The sequence below is a fragment of the Gavialis gangeticus genome, unplaced genomic scaffold (genome assembly GCF_001723915.1).
Source record: "Gavialis gangeticus isolate Ggan-Ray unplaced genomic scaffold, GavGan_comp1, whole genome shotgun sequence".
Classification (NCBI taxonomy): domain Eukaryota; kingdom Metazoa; phylum Chordata; order Crocodylia; family Gavialidae; genus Gavialis; species Gavialis gangeticus.
The window spans coordinates 15,464,196-15,479,242 of record NW_017729016.1 but is presented as its reverse complement, the minus strand read 5'-3'; the positions used below and the strand labels follow the sequence as shown (position 1 = coordinate 15,479,242).

The window sequence follows — 15,047 nt, the reverse complement described above, 5'->3', positions numbered from 1 at the left end:
CAGCTTTCTTGTTTCTCCTTTTTCTCTCTGTGATTATTGCCAAAAGAGAAAGTGTCATGACCTTCCCCCTCCATCTCTCCCCCCGCCGCAGAAGGCGTCTGTCAGGAGTTATCTGGTCCAGATGCAAGAACATATTAAGAGTTGTTTTTAAACCATAGATTGAGCAGCATTGCCAATATAACTGTTCTGCCAAAACTGTGGCATTGATTCGAGACTCTGTTGACAATTTTAGAGAATTTTCTTCTGGCAAAATAGCTTCATCAGTGTGTGTCTTTTTTTTCTTTTAAACATCCAGAAAAAACATGGAGAAACTTTATCTGGGACAATTTAGTCACTACCTCCATCTCATTTTTGCACAGAATATCCATGCTGGATCTGAGATTAGCAGTATAAGCATGTTTGCTTTCCAAAGAATGGCAACAAGAAAGGAAGAAAACAGGAAAAAAGAAACTACACTAGGGCTAAGTACACCAGTCAAAAAGCTGGAGGCTGAACCGATTCAATCTTCGCAGGTTAGTCTAAGCTGCATAGATTGAGCGGATACGCCAGTGAACAGACATTCACTTTTGATTCCAGAAATACAGCAACATGCCTGCAGTGGCTCGGGCCAAAAGCCGGAGACGGGGGAGGCTCTAGAGCACATCTGCCTGCTCTGCTTGAGCCGACAGCTTGGGCCAAGGCAAAGGGTGGAGAGGTTGCAGAGGAAGTGTAAAACATCCTGGGATGCTGGGGGACTGTGAGTTAACTGGAATCTGGATGGGATCTGGGACAAAAGTTCAGTAAACCACTTGAACCTAAATCAATTAAAGTCTGATACTACATCCATCCAGGGTTATCTTAAACCGGTTTTGGCCATTTTGAAAGTGATTTATATGCACTGAACTTCTGTTGTTACAGATATGAACTAGTTTCTGATCACTTATACCGGTTTGTGTTTTTCTAATTTCTGTCCCTAGCTTAGAAGAATGCAGAATCATTCAGAATCCTCTCTTATCTCCTTACTATTGTGTAAAATTGTCTAAGTTACAAACTAGCTCACCTTCTACTCACTTCCTTTAATCTATCCATAATTTACATTTTGAATTATTTTCCAAATGTGGCAGACTTGCAAAGCATCAACTCAAAGCTTAGTGTTCACTGAGAACATATGCTTCCACAAGCATCTTCTGCCTATACCCGGTGAAGCAACTGTTTCAGAAATGCCTGTTTGTGAGCTATTAGTCCTTCATCCTGGCAGAAGAAAGGAAATCATCTAGGTAAAAGAAAGAAGCATGTGTAATAATAAGCAGGAGACATAGAAAGTAGTTGACTCAGATATGAATACATAAAGATAACACTTGATATTTCTTCTTAAATATTTTCACGTGATGTGGCCTAAGAAGAGATTGGTTGTCAGGAATCCCTTGAGTCTCTACCACAGCTCATTAATGAGTTTTGAGGTGACTTAAGAGTTCAATCCTTGAGCCACAGATCTGTCTGCAGAAGTTGCAGGTCTTTCCACAGGAGAGAGTACACTGCAAAGTGGAATTCCTCTCCTTTTCCTTCCTCCACTTTCTCATCTCTGTTCAAGGGCAGGATGCTTTACCTCGAAATGAGTTGCCACTTGGTTGGTTGCGGTGCAATTGGGGCCGGTTGGGAAGAGGCTGGTAGTGCTTGGATCTTGTGTAGCAATGGTAAGGACTGTGTTCACTGTTAGTGTAAGTAATTCTATCACAAACCAACCATTTGTCCACAAAAAAATAAAAATTCTGCCCCATGCTGGCTCTGGCAACATGAGCCAAGTTCTTTCATTGCCTGGAATATGTAGCTCACCTCTTGGCTGAATTGAGACATCATAACATGATGGGTCAGGTTCTCAAGTACAGCTTTTCTATAATATTGTGTCACTTGAGAGACCTAAAGGTGTCTTTAAACCTAGTAGATGCAGACAGTGCCTCATTAAAAATGTAACATTGTACCAGCAATAGGTGCAATTGTTTGAAAAGATTCACCTGTGAAAGCTGGTTTTTAGTTTGGGTGTGAACTGAATTACATAGTATAATCATCTGTTTAATCGTGTCCCTGATTGTATTAGCCAAAAGCTTACACTGGTTCCTTATCATGGAAAATGTATTGATGCACACAAAAAATACACTGGAAACCATCGGGATTGCGTTTTGAACTGTATGTCAAGTAGAGCAATGCACACAGAGTAGTGTTGGCATTTTCTTTGTACCTAAATTGTAAGGTTGGATTGAGTGAAAGATAGGACAGGTTGTACTGCTTTCTGGTTTACTCTGGTTGTGCTTCTCTTGTTCATTGCCCAAGCAAAGCGAAGGCCTATATTCAGGTAGGTGGGATTTCCCTGTCTGTACCATGATAGCTTTGTCCCGACACCAGTCAAGTAACCCTTCAAGCCAAAATCTCAGGGAATGTTCTGAGCCTCAGTTGCATGGTGCCCAATTGATTTTGGTGAAGATCAAGGATAGCAAGACAGTGTATATGAGGGACAAACAGGAAGCCCCTTTCAACTGGTTAGTCAAGCCAGCAGCTTCAACCATCTCTCTGGCTATCTGTAGACTAAAGAACCAGGGCAGCCAGACATATTAGTACCTGCACCTCAGTTCAGCTCCTATTCTCAGAAGAGTTTAAAATGTCCTAAACAGAAGGAAAAGAAAGAACAATAGTGGTGGGAGGAGGGGAAGGGGGGAAATAAGGAGAGTGCAGTCCTTAGCATGGTGGAAGAAGGGAGAACACCCTGAGGAGGAGCACTGGGCCCTAAACTCAGTGGAAAATGCAGGAGCCCATTATGGAGGAAAATAAGAGAAAAACAGATGTCCTGGTATAGAGCAGGGGAAACCCATAGAGCTCCATGCTTGTGGGCAAAATGGGAAAGAGCTTGATATAGGGCAAAATGGGGAATTAGCGGGCAGTACAAGTAGTCCCTGAAATCGGAGGGGATAGAAAATATCACATACTGTGAAGCTTGTGGGGAGAAAGGAGGGATGGAAGGAGCCCTTTATGTGTTTAGTGAGTGCAGTCTCTGAAGCAGGGGGCCCCTTCTGTTTTAAACTAGCTTTTGCAGCTAAATGTGGTGTTGGTGGGACCTGTTGATCAAGATGTGTGTCACTGTGAGAAGTTAAGTGAAGCCGGAGAAGAGACTGATAGACGTTCTCCTTAAGCATAACCATATGAGAGGGAGGGATTCTTCACCCCATCTGATCCTCTTCAGGGTCTGGAAAAGGTCTTTTGCTGACCATAAAAGAATTCCTCTAATATACACACTGTCTAAGCTTGCATATCCTAACAAAGGGACCAAAAAAATCTTTGTGGTATCATGGTGGTTTCTGAAATTACTGTATTTATTTGGTGTAGAACAGGAGCTCTATCATCTATAACTGTGGTTTTCAAAATTTTTGATCCTGCAGCCCACCGTGACAGCTGCAGAGTGATCCCTGCGACCTCCAGAACTAGGAGTAGTGGAGCTGGAACCAGAAGCCCTAGTTTAGCTATCTTACATAGCAAGACATAGCAGCACCATGGCAGTGCCGTGAAGCTAATCAAAGGAAGTTCTTTTTGACGTGGTGTATAATTAAATTGTGGGACTCATTTCCACAAGATGATGTAGAGGCCAACAATTTAACCCCGTTCAAAAGAGGATTTGATAAATTCATGTAGGATAGGTCCATCAGTGAGTATTACATGATACTAGGGCTGGTGACCTCCTCTAAATCAGTGATTCTCAGCCAGGGTGCTGCAATGGCCCTTGAAGGGTGCCATTGGGAGAAAGGAGATAAGCACAGGTCTGGTGAGATAAATGCGGGCTCTTCCCTGCTGGCTGCTCCTCCTCCTTCCCAGCCCCTCTTCAAACAGGTAAGCACTAGTAAATAAATTAGTTTTTTAAATGGGGTGCTGCTTTTTCACAGAAGTTATGGAGGGATGCCTCAGGTCTGGAAAGGTTGAGAACCACTGTCTTAGATGCTGGAAGCTATAAGAAAAGAAGGGCAGGGACCAGATCATCAGTCTGGATTGGCCCTGCATAAATACTCTTCCTTTTAACATCTGTTCTGTGTCACTGGGAGATAGAAAATACTGGGCTAGATGGACCTGTGGGCTGACCCGGTATCTCTGATATGCTCATGTAAAGGCCATAACAGAGATTCTGAGCAAGGCTGCCATGCTTATGCAACTCCTGCTTGCTTCACCTTAGACAGACTCCTGGGGTGGCCAGATTATGGCAGGCAGTGTACTGGATACCAGGACTGCCCGCAGTTGGTTGAAATCCCTGGCCACTTGGCTGCGAAGAGGGTGCAGCAGGCAACTTTACCCTGTGTCTTTGACACTTGTGAAGACTAAGCTGTCATCTTAGCTGTCATCTTCGCCTTGTCCACACTAGAACTTTTTCACTTTGTTCGAATCAGTTAATAACATGGTTCTAAATGTAGTTTGTGCATATCGCACAGTAAGTAGGCAACCATCAATCCTCTGGATCATGGTGTACATGTAAGAGGTCTAGTCAGATGCCTGATGAATCCATTTGTTGCTGACCAGCCCAATTCAAGAGTGACACAACCTGTTTAAAGTTTCACAGATGCACGTGTCATCTGAATTGGAGTCAAGTTTTCAACACGTGGCTTTCTGCTTTCTCGTTTTTGCTTCCATCCTCTGGATCAAAGCCACTTCATGTTGAGCTGCACCCAGTGCCAGAGATGTTCCCTCCAGGTCCAGTGGGATTCTGTGCACTCCTTCCAGCTTTCTACATTAATATTGAACAACTTCATATAATCTGTGTATAATTTTATACATTGTGGTGCTGCCATAGGTGGTGACCCCACTTTCTAGAGCTGTCTCGAAACTTGCTGTACACAATATTCCTCCCATTTTCTTGACATGGCTGAACCTCCTCTTCTTGATAGTGGTTTCTGAGCATGTCAGCCCTGCACGCTCCAGTACCTCTGTGTTTGACATTTTGTCTTCCCACTTTATTTTCAGGATCTTATGCAGACATCTTACACGGACTTACGATGATCTTACACAGGCACAGCTTGGCATTGACTGTGCCTGTGGAAATGGTCTGAATGATTTTCATTTTAGTTTTCTTTGTACTAGGACATTCTGCAGTGCACTTTCCCTACATGCTGTCAGTGGCCCTCTAAATGCATAATACGCAGGCACTGTTTGGCAGCTTTGTAGATATTACCAGAATGCCTCAGTATACACATGCTTAAGCAATTTAACATGAAGTATGATACGTACTTGCTTTCCGGAGAAAAACCTCTTGTGAAGATACAGCTCAACCATGTTTGGTGTGACATCCTCCTCCAATAGTTGATGTACTGACTATCATAGTTATAAATATAAGTTGGATGGACCATTGACAGTTTTGAGTAACCCTTTCCCTGCCAACTTGATACTGTCATCACAGGACTGTTTGATTTAAGCAGCAATGAACTCCATTATTGGTATGTCTTCAGCTTTGCTAACATTGGAATATCAGTTAGAAAGTTCTATTAAATGTGAGTTGCATGTTTTTTCAATCAACTAGTGCTTATAAAAAAAGATATAAACAGTCACTGGGTACAGAAATACTAATTACTATTTGTGTAATATATTGACAAAAAGTTAGCCCTAGGCTTAGTGGAAAAATTTATTGTAGATCGGTGCCTTTCTCCATTTAGTTCCATTACTTGTTATATTAGACATTGGGGTTATGCCAGACATGGTTAATTGTAAAGGCCACCAAATGCATTCAAACTATGGAAATGATGCAGTTGTCTATAAAGAGGGCTTATTCTCAGACAGAATGGAGTTAATTTTATTTATAGTGTGTATTAAATCACTCCAGAGGAAAAAAAAAACCCTGTAATTAGTGCTGTAATACAAGGGTGCTCAACCCCCTGCCCATGGGCCAGATCTGGCCCCTGGTACTTTGTCTTCCAGCCCTGCAGGGTTCCCCGTGGGTCTGTGGAGAACCCCACAGGCCATGGCTCTGCATGCTAGGTCAGATGTGCATGGTGGCATGGGGCACAATCCCAGTACCTGGCAGCAGCACGGGGTTTTTAGAGCCCAATCCCAGCATGCAGGACCAGGCGGAGGCAGCATGGAGCCTCCAGGGCCCAAACTCCACACACAGGACTCAGTGGAGGCGATGCAGGGCTCCCAGGCCTGATGCTGGCGTGTGAGGTCTAATCTGGCCTATAGACCAGCCCCGTGCCTTTCATTTGGCCCCGTAGGGCCAAAAGGTTGAGCACCACTGCTCTAATATGTCAAGACACAACTAGTTATTTAACAAAACCTCTGCCTATAAGCAGGGTAAAAGGACCTCTGTTGTACTGGAAGGCTTTATGCTTTAAAGAAGGAACAACCCTAAAAATAATGTTCTATATATAAAGGGCTTAGTCCGTCTGTCTGTGTGTTTGACTGTAATGCTCTTGGAGCACTCTGATTGGTTGTCTCAGCAGCCAGTCACAATGCTGACTGAAACAGCCAATCAGTGTTCCGCACAGACAGACAGCCGGATGTGGGGAATGACAGTGGGGACGGAGCCCCTTGGAGGCGGCGCAGGGTGGTAGTGGCATGGCACAGCACTGGTCTCCCCACCCCCATCCCCACTCTCATTCTTAACCGGCAATTCACTACTATTAAATATATCATTCTAACGGAAAGAGTTCTGCCGCATCCTACAGTTCATAAAGTAATACTTTCCGTTAATTTTGAAAATGCCCGCCATGTTACTTTTCCCATCTAGTAGGTTTTATCCTATCATTCAGTCATCTGAATTAGTGGAATCCTTAGGCTGTTTATGATGAAAGCTTATAACTGGGTGTTTCCCGTCAGCTATATGCAGCAACCCCCCCTATAAAGTGCCTTCTAGGTAACTTACATTAACCCTGTCTCAGGTTCTTTGGCAAAGAATGGGCCGTGCTGTATGTTGCAAGGAGGGAACGGATGCCCAACAATGAATGGATCACATGCAAAAAAAATCATTGGCTGAAAACTTAAGAGAATCTGAATGCACCATTAACCCACATATGGGATAAAAAAAAGACTTACTTATAATGCCATTTCTTTAAATGGTATCCAACTCTGAAGCTAACTGTGCCAGAGCCAAGGATGTACTAGAATTAACCATTCACAAAGAGTTTCTCCAGTGAAGTAGAAACAAGCAAAGTTTCCGTCAACATCGTGTCCATGCCACATGGTTTTTCTTAAAAGAAAGAACAGACTTTGGTAAGTCATTTGCTACAAAGCTATATTCATTTTTGCCTGTATGCCAGCTTCCCCTTTTGCAGCCAATGCATATGTCTGGTTTGTAGAGAAACTGCATACAAATGAATGACTGTCTGTGCAAGCAAACTCCAAGTAAAGTAGGTCTTATTTTTTCCTTCCTTTCTGTTCACTGTTAATTTTTTATGCTCCAGGGATTTGATATGTGTGATAGCCTTTCAGCAAACAGCAGGCACCCAGCTGGGAGGTGAAATGGTACAAAAGTCTAAATCATGAATACCTGAAGCATTTTGTTTTCTAACGGACTTTTTATTTTTCCTGACTTTGGATCCTCAGCTTTCCTGTCCCTGTTTTTCAAACCTCCCCCTGTGGCATTTGTTCTCCAGGAGATTGTTTGTTTAACTGTAGCATGCCATAGGGGACTTCTAGACTACATTTCTTAATTTGTGGGTTTAGCTTTGATGGTATAAAAAGTTAGTGCATTGGGGTTGTTAAAGATTCCTTCCTAGTTTGTAATAATTCTTTTGCTTTTACCTTGTATTTTTGTAGGGCTGTCAGATGATTAAAAATGTGATTGTGATTTATTGTGTGATTAAAAAATTCGTTGCAATTAAGCACAATTTTAATCACACAGCTAAAAAATCAAAATTATGCACAGAAAAACTCAAAAGCACACAAAATTATGCAGGTACTTTGTATGGTTGGGGTGTGGTTGTGAGGTGTGTGTGTGGGAGGAAATCTGTGAAGGTGTGGGGGTCTGTGGCTCTGTGTGTGGGGTTTGGAGCCGGGGGGGGAGGATGTGAGGTACTGTGGGTAAGGACTGAGGGGCAGCAGCAGGGCTAGGGGAGCTGTGCTTTGGGAGTAAGGGGCAGGGGCAGGGCAAGGGCATTCTCCCCACAGTCATATTAAGGGGTGTCCTCTTCTTAAAAACTGGAAATATGTAACCCTACAGAAATGCAGCCTGGCAGCGTGTAGAGCAGGACCCAGCAGGTAAATCTGTGAAGAGGGAGGGGAAGAGAAGGGGCAGGGGGGGACAGATTAAGGCCCCCATGATGAAAGAGGGAGTGGGGCAGGGGCTAAAATGAATGGGACCCCAGGGCCAGGACAGGTCCTGGGATGAAGCTGTGGGTGGCTCGCCCAGGGGCTTAGTGAAAGGAGGATCCCTGCTGCTGTGCGCATCCCCGGGGGAGGCATGCAGGACATGTGCCTTCCCTCCCCCCGGATTTGTGCACAGGGTGGAGACGGGCTACTTGCTGCAGGCTGGGGCTCTGTGCCCTGCTGCCTTTGCCCTGGGACAGACCCGTGGCAATGCCATGTTCTTCCCACCGCTGAGTGGGCAGGGGACATGGGGCCAGCACTTGGCTCCTGGGGCACAGCCAACAGGGTGCAAAGCTCCAGCCCACTTCTGCTCTGTGCACAAATCTGGGGGGCACATGCCCCCCATGCCTTCCCCTGGGGTGCGCACAGCAGCAGGGCGCCATCGCCCCCCTGCAGCTCCATCCCACGACCTGCCCTGGCCCTGGGTTCCCACATACCCCCGCCTGTGCCCCACTCCCTCCCTCCCTGTGGGGGCCTTGATCTGCCCTCCCCCTCCACAGACTTACTTGCTGGGCACTGCTGTACACACTGCCGAGCTGTATTCCTGGTTGCATCCATGTTGCAGCTGCGCACCTGCATGTGGAGCCTGGGTGTGGGCTCCAAAGCCACGTGCGCAATTAACACGTTAAAAAATTAATTGGTTCTTGTTTTAATTGTATGCATTAACACTAATTGACAGCCCTAATTTTTTGTGGTAAATTTCCACTGAATTCACCCAATTACAACTTTTTGTTTGGAAACATTGTGAAGTTAAAAAAAAAAAAAAAAAAAAAAAAAGGAGCTTATTCTTTGTGCCTGTCAGCTTTCTGCAGAGGCAGTCATGAAACCTGTCTGGACAGATTGGTCTTTCACTGGGTTCACCAAACAATTTATTTGCCAGTGTAAAGTGAATTTTATATGAGAGCTGTTTTATTTTATCAGACTTGACAGTGTTTGAACATTGTTAATTCTTTTGCCCAACTGGCTCTCTAATTGATTTCTGTGCTCAATATTACTATGTAAAACAAACTGTGACATTAAAACCTGTCGTGCTTCGTAACTCTAGAGACTTAGTTTTCTTCACAGGAAAATCCAGTAATATTAGTTTACTAGGGTTTGTGTTTCCCAGTACAGTGCTATGTCTTTCAATAATGCTTTCAGTATATTGACTAGTACTTTATTAGATGTCTATGATATATTTTGGAGGTGAAAGAGAAGTATTCACTCCAGATTATTCTACTGTTGCTTAAAGAAGAAATATTCATTTACTACATTCTCCATTTATAATAAATGCATCTTTTACATTCCAGTTAGGTTGCTTATAGTAGATTTTCTTCCTTTTTCTAATTTACAGCAAAACGTACCAGCTTAACTTTTTTACTATACCCAAATTGCAGTCTTAGGCCTGACATTTTAGCCCAGCCATGCTTTACATATTTAAAATTTTTTGTGAGATATTCTGAGAATCTGCAGATACTGGGCATGCACATTATAGAAGTTGTTTTGAGGCAAGCATGATGCCAAGACATCTCATGTTTTTAGCTATGTATTGGGAATCAGAAGTCGTGGGTAGAGCTGTGTGGGTAGCATTTTTCCCATTCCAGGAGCATTTTTTTATTCTGGACTCTGACAAGCTGGAGACCTTTTAACATTTTCACAAAGAGAGGGAGAGAGATTTCCCTGCACCACAATAGCTGTTCCTTTATGCATTTGCCCAGGGTGTGAAATCATAAGTTTGTGTGTCTATTCTGACTCAACCTAGAAAGTTGAATCCCTGTTTCCCAAAACCCAGGAGTCCCCTTAACCACCTGTCAGTTAGCTTGGGGCAAGTCTCTCTCATCCTGTTACTTGGGAAGCTCTTCCACTTTACTTTTTAATTGCTGCAGGGATACATGGGAGAATCAAGGTGCTGTCTTGCAAGTGCTGTAACCTTCATGCTCTGTACTCAGTCTCTTCCTCTGTGCCAGTGAATCTTTAATTCCAGAGTCAATGCGGAACAGCTCTGACAATAGTGAGTAAGACAGAGACTGCCTCTCTTGTCCAGGGAAGTACTGTAGCCACGGGGCTGTTGCACATTATGAGGTAGGCGATATGGCATCTCACACTTTGGTTTCAAAGAATCAGTTTTCCAATGGAAAAACAGTTTCACTGGAAAATTCCCAGCCAGCAATATTCCTAGTTTCTCTTCCTTGTTGTGTCACTGATATGTATGGCTACTCTCAAGCAAGCCACCTTGCCTTTCTGTTCTTCACTTTTGCCATTTGTTCAGTGTCTGCTAATAAACATTTCACAAGGATATTTTAAGTCAATTCACATGACTTTTGTAAAGGACTTTGAATCATTGTCTGAAGGTTTTACATGAATAAAGAAGTTGTGTATTACATAGTGCATAGTTTAAACAATTATTTTTTGACTTATGTTGTTGCAGCTGGTCTGAAAACCCCAAAGACTGGAAGTTTCAAAAGACAAGGCAGACTTGGCTCCTTTTGCACATGTATGATAAAGAGAAGGTTTGTATTAACATTTCTTTTTCTCAAGGAAGTTATAACATAGAGCAAGTTACTGCTGTTGTTTATTAACCAATGGGAGCCAAACATTTTTCTAATTTTTATTTCATCTGGCCAAGGTGTCAGTTGTACAGTTGATAACTTTGATTCTGTGTTTACAAATCAGTCCTTACCCTTCTCTTTGAGATAAATTGGCAAGTCATGGTAGCTAATATGTTACAATTATTTTTAGTCGACTCAAGAAGATGTAGAAGAGCTAATCCACAATGATCGTATCAGACTTTGGGATGATTTCTTGCCTATGCCTCCTAATTTTTATCATTATTATACAAAAGTGTAATTAGAGCAAGTCTGTATTTGTAATGCAAATGGATTAGTTTAGAGCATATCTGAATCTTAATCAGATTAAAGAATGTAGAACCAAATGCTATAAGCATAGATCCTAGGCAGATGATGAGACTGTTAGAAATCCCTTCAGGCTCTGCCTGAGATGTGGAACCATATTAACAAAATGCAAATCTAGTTTATCATTGCAACATAGGTGAGACTTTAGCCTGGTTATAAAAGGGGTGTCAGTTAATCTTCCTTAAAAATTGGAAGCCAGACTTGCACCAAAGTTGGAATCCAGCAATTTCATAACTTAGAAAATAACATGGATTTGATTTCCACTAAGCCTCTGGTTACTGTGGCATTTAGGGAATGTTTCAAATCATTCCCCTTTGTTGCATAATAGAACGAGCCTTCTTGCCAATATACAATATACAGTTCGTTGATTCTTGTAGAGTAGCAAGGAACAGTTTTTGCTAGTTGTTTTCATGCTGTCCATATATTTAAGGATTTTTTTTTCAAAGTTCATTTTATAATTCAAAATGTTTAAAATAATTTTCTATTCCACATTATGTAGATGTCAAGCCAGCTACCAACATAAAGTATTCTTTTTATGATTAGAAGTATTTTAGACTAAATAAATTTGTATAATCAGAGATTCCTGGCAGCAAAAATATTCACAAAATATCAACATGATCTTAGTGGCATAGGTATATTTTTTAAAGTTTGGACACAGAACAAGAATTTAATAGCAGGTATGTGGAATAATTTGCTCTGCATTTTATTTTTATTTATTTTAAAACAATCTATCATATCCTATCAAACACAATATACATTCTCTACAGCTGTCTCATAGTAATTTCACAGCCAAAATAATCTATTTGGTTTTATATTAGTTTGTTTACGGGTTTTTTCATGTTGAAATAAATTGGTTAACAGTTCTCTGCAAAAAGCTTTGGTTTTCAACCGATTTGGGAAGCCTACAGACCTTACTTCTGTATTTCTCTGAATGCAGAGAAATAACAGTGAAATAAATAGCTTTCAGGGCATAATCAGTTATTTATACTAACACATTTTATGTTATTTAATATAGGTAAGCTCACATTGTAAATGTTTTTTTAAATAAATAATTTATTTCCTCATTCAGACTTACTAAAATCAGTGGAATTATATAGGTGGTTTAAGTTAAGCACAGGGTAACACACACCCTTATCATAACTGCAGTGAAGGTAGAGCAAGGAGTTGATGATTTTTTTTTCTTTTTGTGTGACACAGAGACTAGGGATAGAAATTGCACATAAACCAGTATAAGTGATCAGAAACTGATTCAAATCAGTAGCAAAACAAAAGTTCAGTGCACATCAACTGCTTTCAAAATGACCGAAACCAGTTTAAGATAAACTTGGATGGACGTAGTATCAGGCTTAACAGATTTAGATTAACTCAGTTTATTGATCTTCTGTCCCTGATCCCCTGCAGATTCAAGTTATCTTACATGAAGGAGGGATAAACTGTCAAAATTAGCTTTCATCTACCTTGGGAAAAGTGTGTGCATCTGGGCAGTTACTGCAGAATGGCTGACATGCAATAAAACCCTACCTTACTTTGGCTTTTGGCAAATGCATCTCCCTCTTAACAAGGAAAATCTACAGGAGCTCAAAGCAGGAATGTAATACACAAGAAAGCATCCATTTCCTTTCCTTGCCCAGGTCCATCTTTGGTGATGCCCAGATCATTGCTGGAGGGCTGCCAGCAATCAGTCAGTGCTCCTTTCTTTGAAATCAATTAGTGCTCTGCCTCTAAAATCCAGCTGTTAGCTGGCTGGCAACTATGGGATAAACATGCGTGCCTGATGTTTACAGCTGTTGAGGGGCACCTGCAGGGGCCTGGGTAGAATATGTTCTGCCAGCTGCTGGTCTTCAAATAATCCAATTGGTCATCATTTAGGGAGTTAAATTACACAGCATGGTTTAAAAGCAATTGCCACCCAAATATGATATTTTTCCCCCTGCTAATGTTCCTTGTTAGCGTCTACGTGTGTAGAGTGCAGTAAAATACCCAGAAGCTGATAATATGTGCTTCAGTTTTAAAATGGATGTGTTCATGCCATACAGTTGACTGCTCATGATAAATCTTTCTTAGGGATGGGGTGCTCAGTTAATTGATTACATGAGAGATCAGCCACCTGGTGGAATACTGTTCATGGCCTAATCCAGATGCATCAAAAGAATTCTTCTTTAAATTAGCATCAAAAGAAGTAATTCTGAAAATTTGCTCACATCTATTAACAAGAATTCTTTGATGTGTGTAATACTTTTACTGTGTCCTTTGGAACCATCAAACCAGCTTTCTGAAAAAAATAATTCTGTGATATCCATGCCTACATTTTCAGTAAGAAGCACTTAAATATTGTTTTAATGATGATTTAAACTTGGAGAAGAGATGAGTGGCATTTGACACTTCTATTCTTTTTGCTACTATTTCTGATGGACATCTATAGAAATGGAAAGCTACTGTAGAACCAGCAGCGTCAACAAGTGGCAACCATTCTCCAGAGCAAGTGCAAGGGAAGAGTAGAGGCAAGATGGCCATGTGGAAGAGAGGAAATTAAACAAAATCCAAAATAAAGGGCAGTGGAATTGATAAACAAAACCATGAACGCGTCCATTAGACATGTCTTCATTATTGCTTATTTATTAAAAGGAGACAATACAGAGAATAAAATCTAATTAACTTGTTAGTGTAATGAAGGTTAGTTGAATGCCAATTAATTATAGTTGGATTAAAGAAATATTATTTTAATTCCATCTGTCTCTCAAATTAAAAATTAGATGTTTTATACACTTAAGAATAAGGTAGCCCCATATCTGTCTCCATACTTATCATTTTTAACTTCAAAGCAGACTCCAAGTGCCACCATAAGCACTTTTTAAAACTTCTAATATTATAAAAGCCTTAATCTGTCTGTCTGGTTGTCTATAACGCTTTATTCGCACTCTGATTGCCACTCTGATTGGCTCGCCACCCCCCCCCACCCTGCTCCCTGGAGGCAGCATCAACAGAGCAGACAGAATGGGGGGAAGCACTGGCCTCACCCCCCAACCCCTGCCCTGCTCCCTGCAGGTGGTCATGATGGAGCGGGGGGGGCAGGGGCAAGGCCACCAGAGCTGGCCTCGCCTCCCCCCTTGCTCCTTGGAGGTGACAGTGGTGGTGGTGGCAGGGGGGGGAGTATGGTCAGGACGCCACGGGGGGATGAGGTCACTGGTGCTGGCCTCGACCCGCGCCTCCCCTTTCTTTCATCGCCGCCTGCAGGGCTGACGCGGCAGTAGTAGGGAGATGAGTGGGCATGCCATGGTGGCAGTGGTGGGTGGAGGGGAGGAGTGGGCTCAGGCCTGACACGAGGTGGGGGGAAGCAAGACTGAGTGGGGGGAGAAGCCAGCCTGCTGGGGCAATGGGGGAGGGAGCAGTGGGCCCGGCCCAACACAGCAGGGGAGGGGAGGAGCAGGCCTCCTCCCCACCCCCAGGCCCAGGAGCACTTCTTCCCCACCCTGCCCTCCCCCACGTCAGCTCCAAGCCCTCTCTTCCCATCACTGCTGGGTCAGCCCAGGCCCACTGCTGCTCCCCACTGCCGCAGCAGCCCGGCTTCTTCCCACCTTCGGGCCCAGTCCTCCCCTGCATCAGGCCCAGGCCCACTCCTCCCCTCCCCCCACTGCTGCAGCAGGGAGGGGGGGATTGGGCCCAGACCCCAAGTAGCAGGAGGGAAGGGGGGAGCAGGCCTGGGGTGGGGGGCCACGGGGCTCCACCCCTGCCCGCTGCCCCCCTGTCATTCTTGACGGGCAACTGGCTAGTGATATAATGTTAGGTAATTCCCTCAGTAAATTCTGGTACCGAGGAAAATTAAGTACCAAGGAAAATTAAGTATATATGGAT

The 15,047-nt window shown here is 43.0% G+C and overlaps 1 protein-coding gene across 1 annotated transcript in view; it reads left to right on the top strand.

Annotated features, from left to right (window-relative positions):
- Nucleotides 1-15,047, top strand: part of CUNH7orf50 (chromosome unknown C7orf50 homolog) — a 65,038-nt gene that overhangs the window by 42,554 nt on the left and 7,437 nt on the right. Inside the window, exon 3 of the mRNA XM_019512930.1 lies at nucleotides 10,712-10,793. Within this exon, the coding sequence (XP_019368475.1) occupies nucleotides 10,712-10,793 (82 nt within the window). The remainder of the gene's footprint in view (nucleotides 1-10,711; nucleotides 10,794-15,047) is intronic.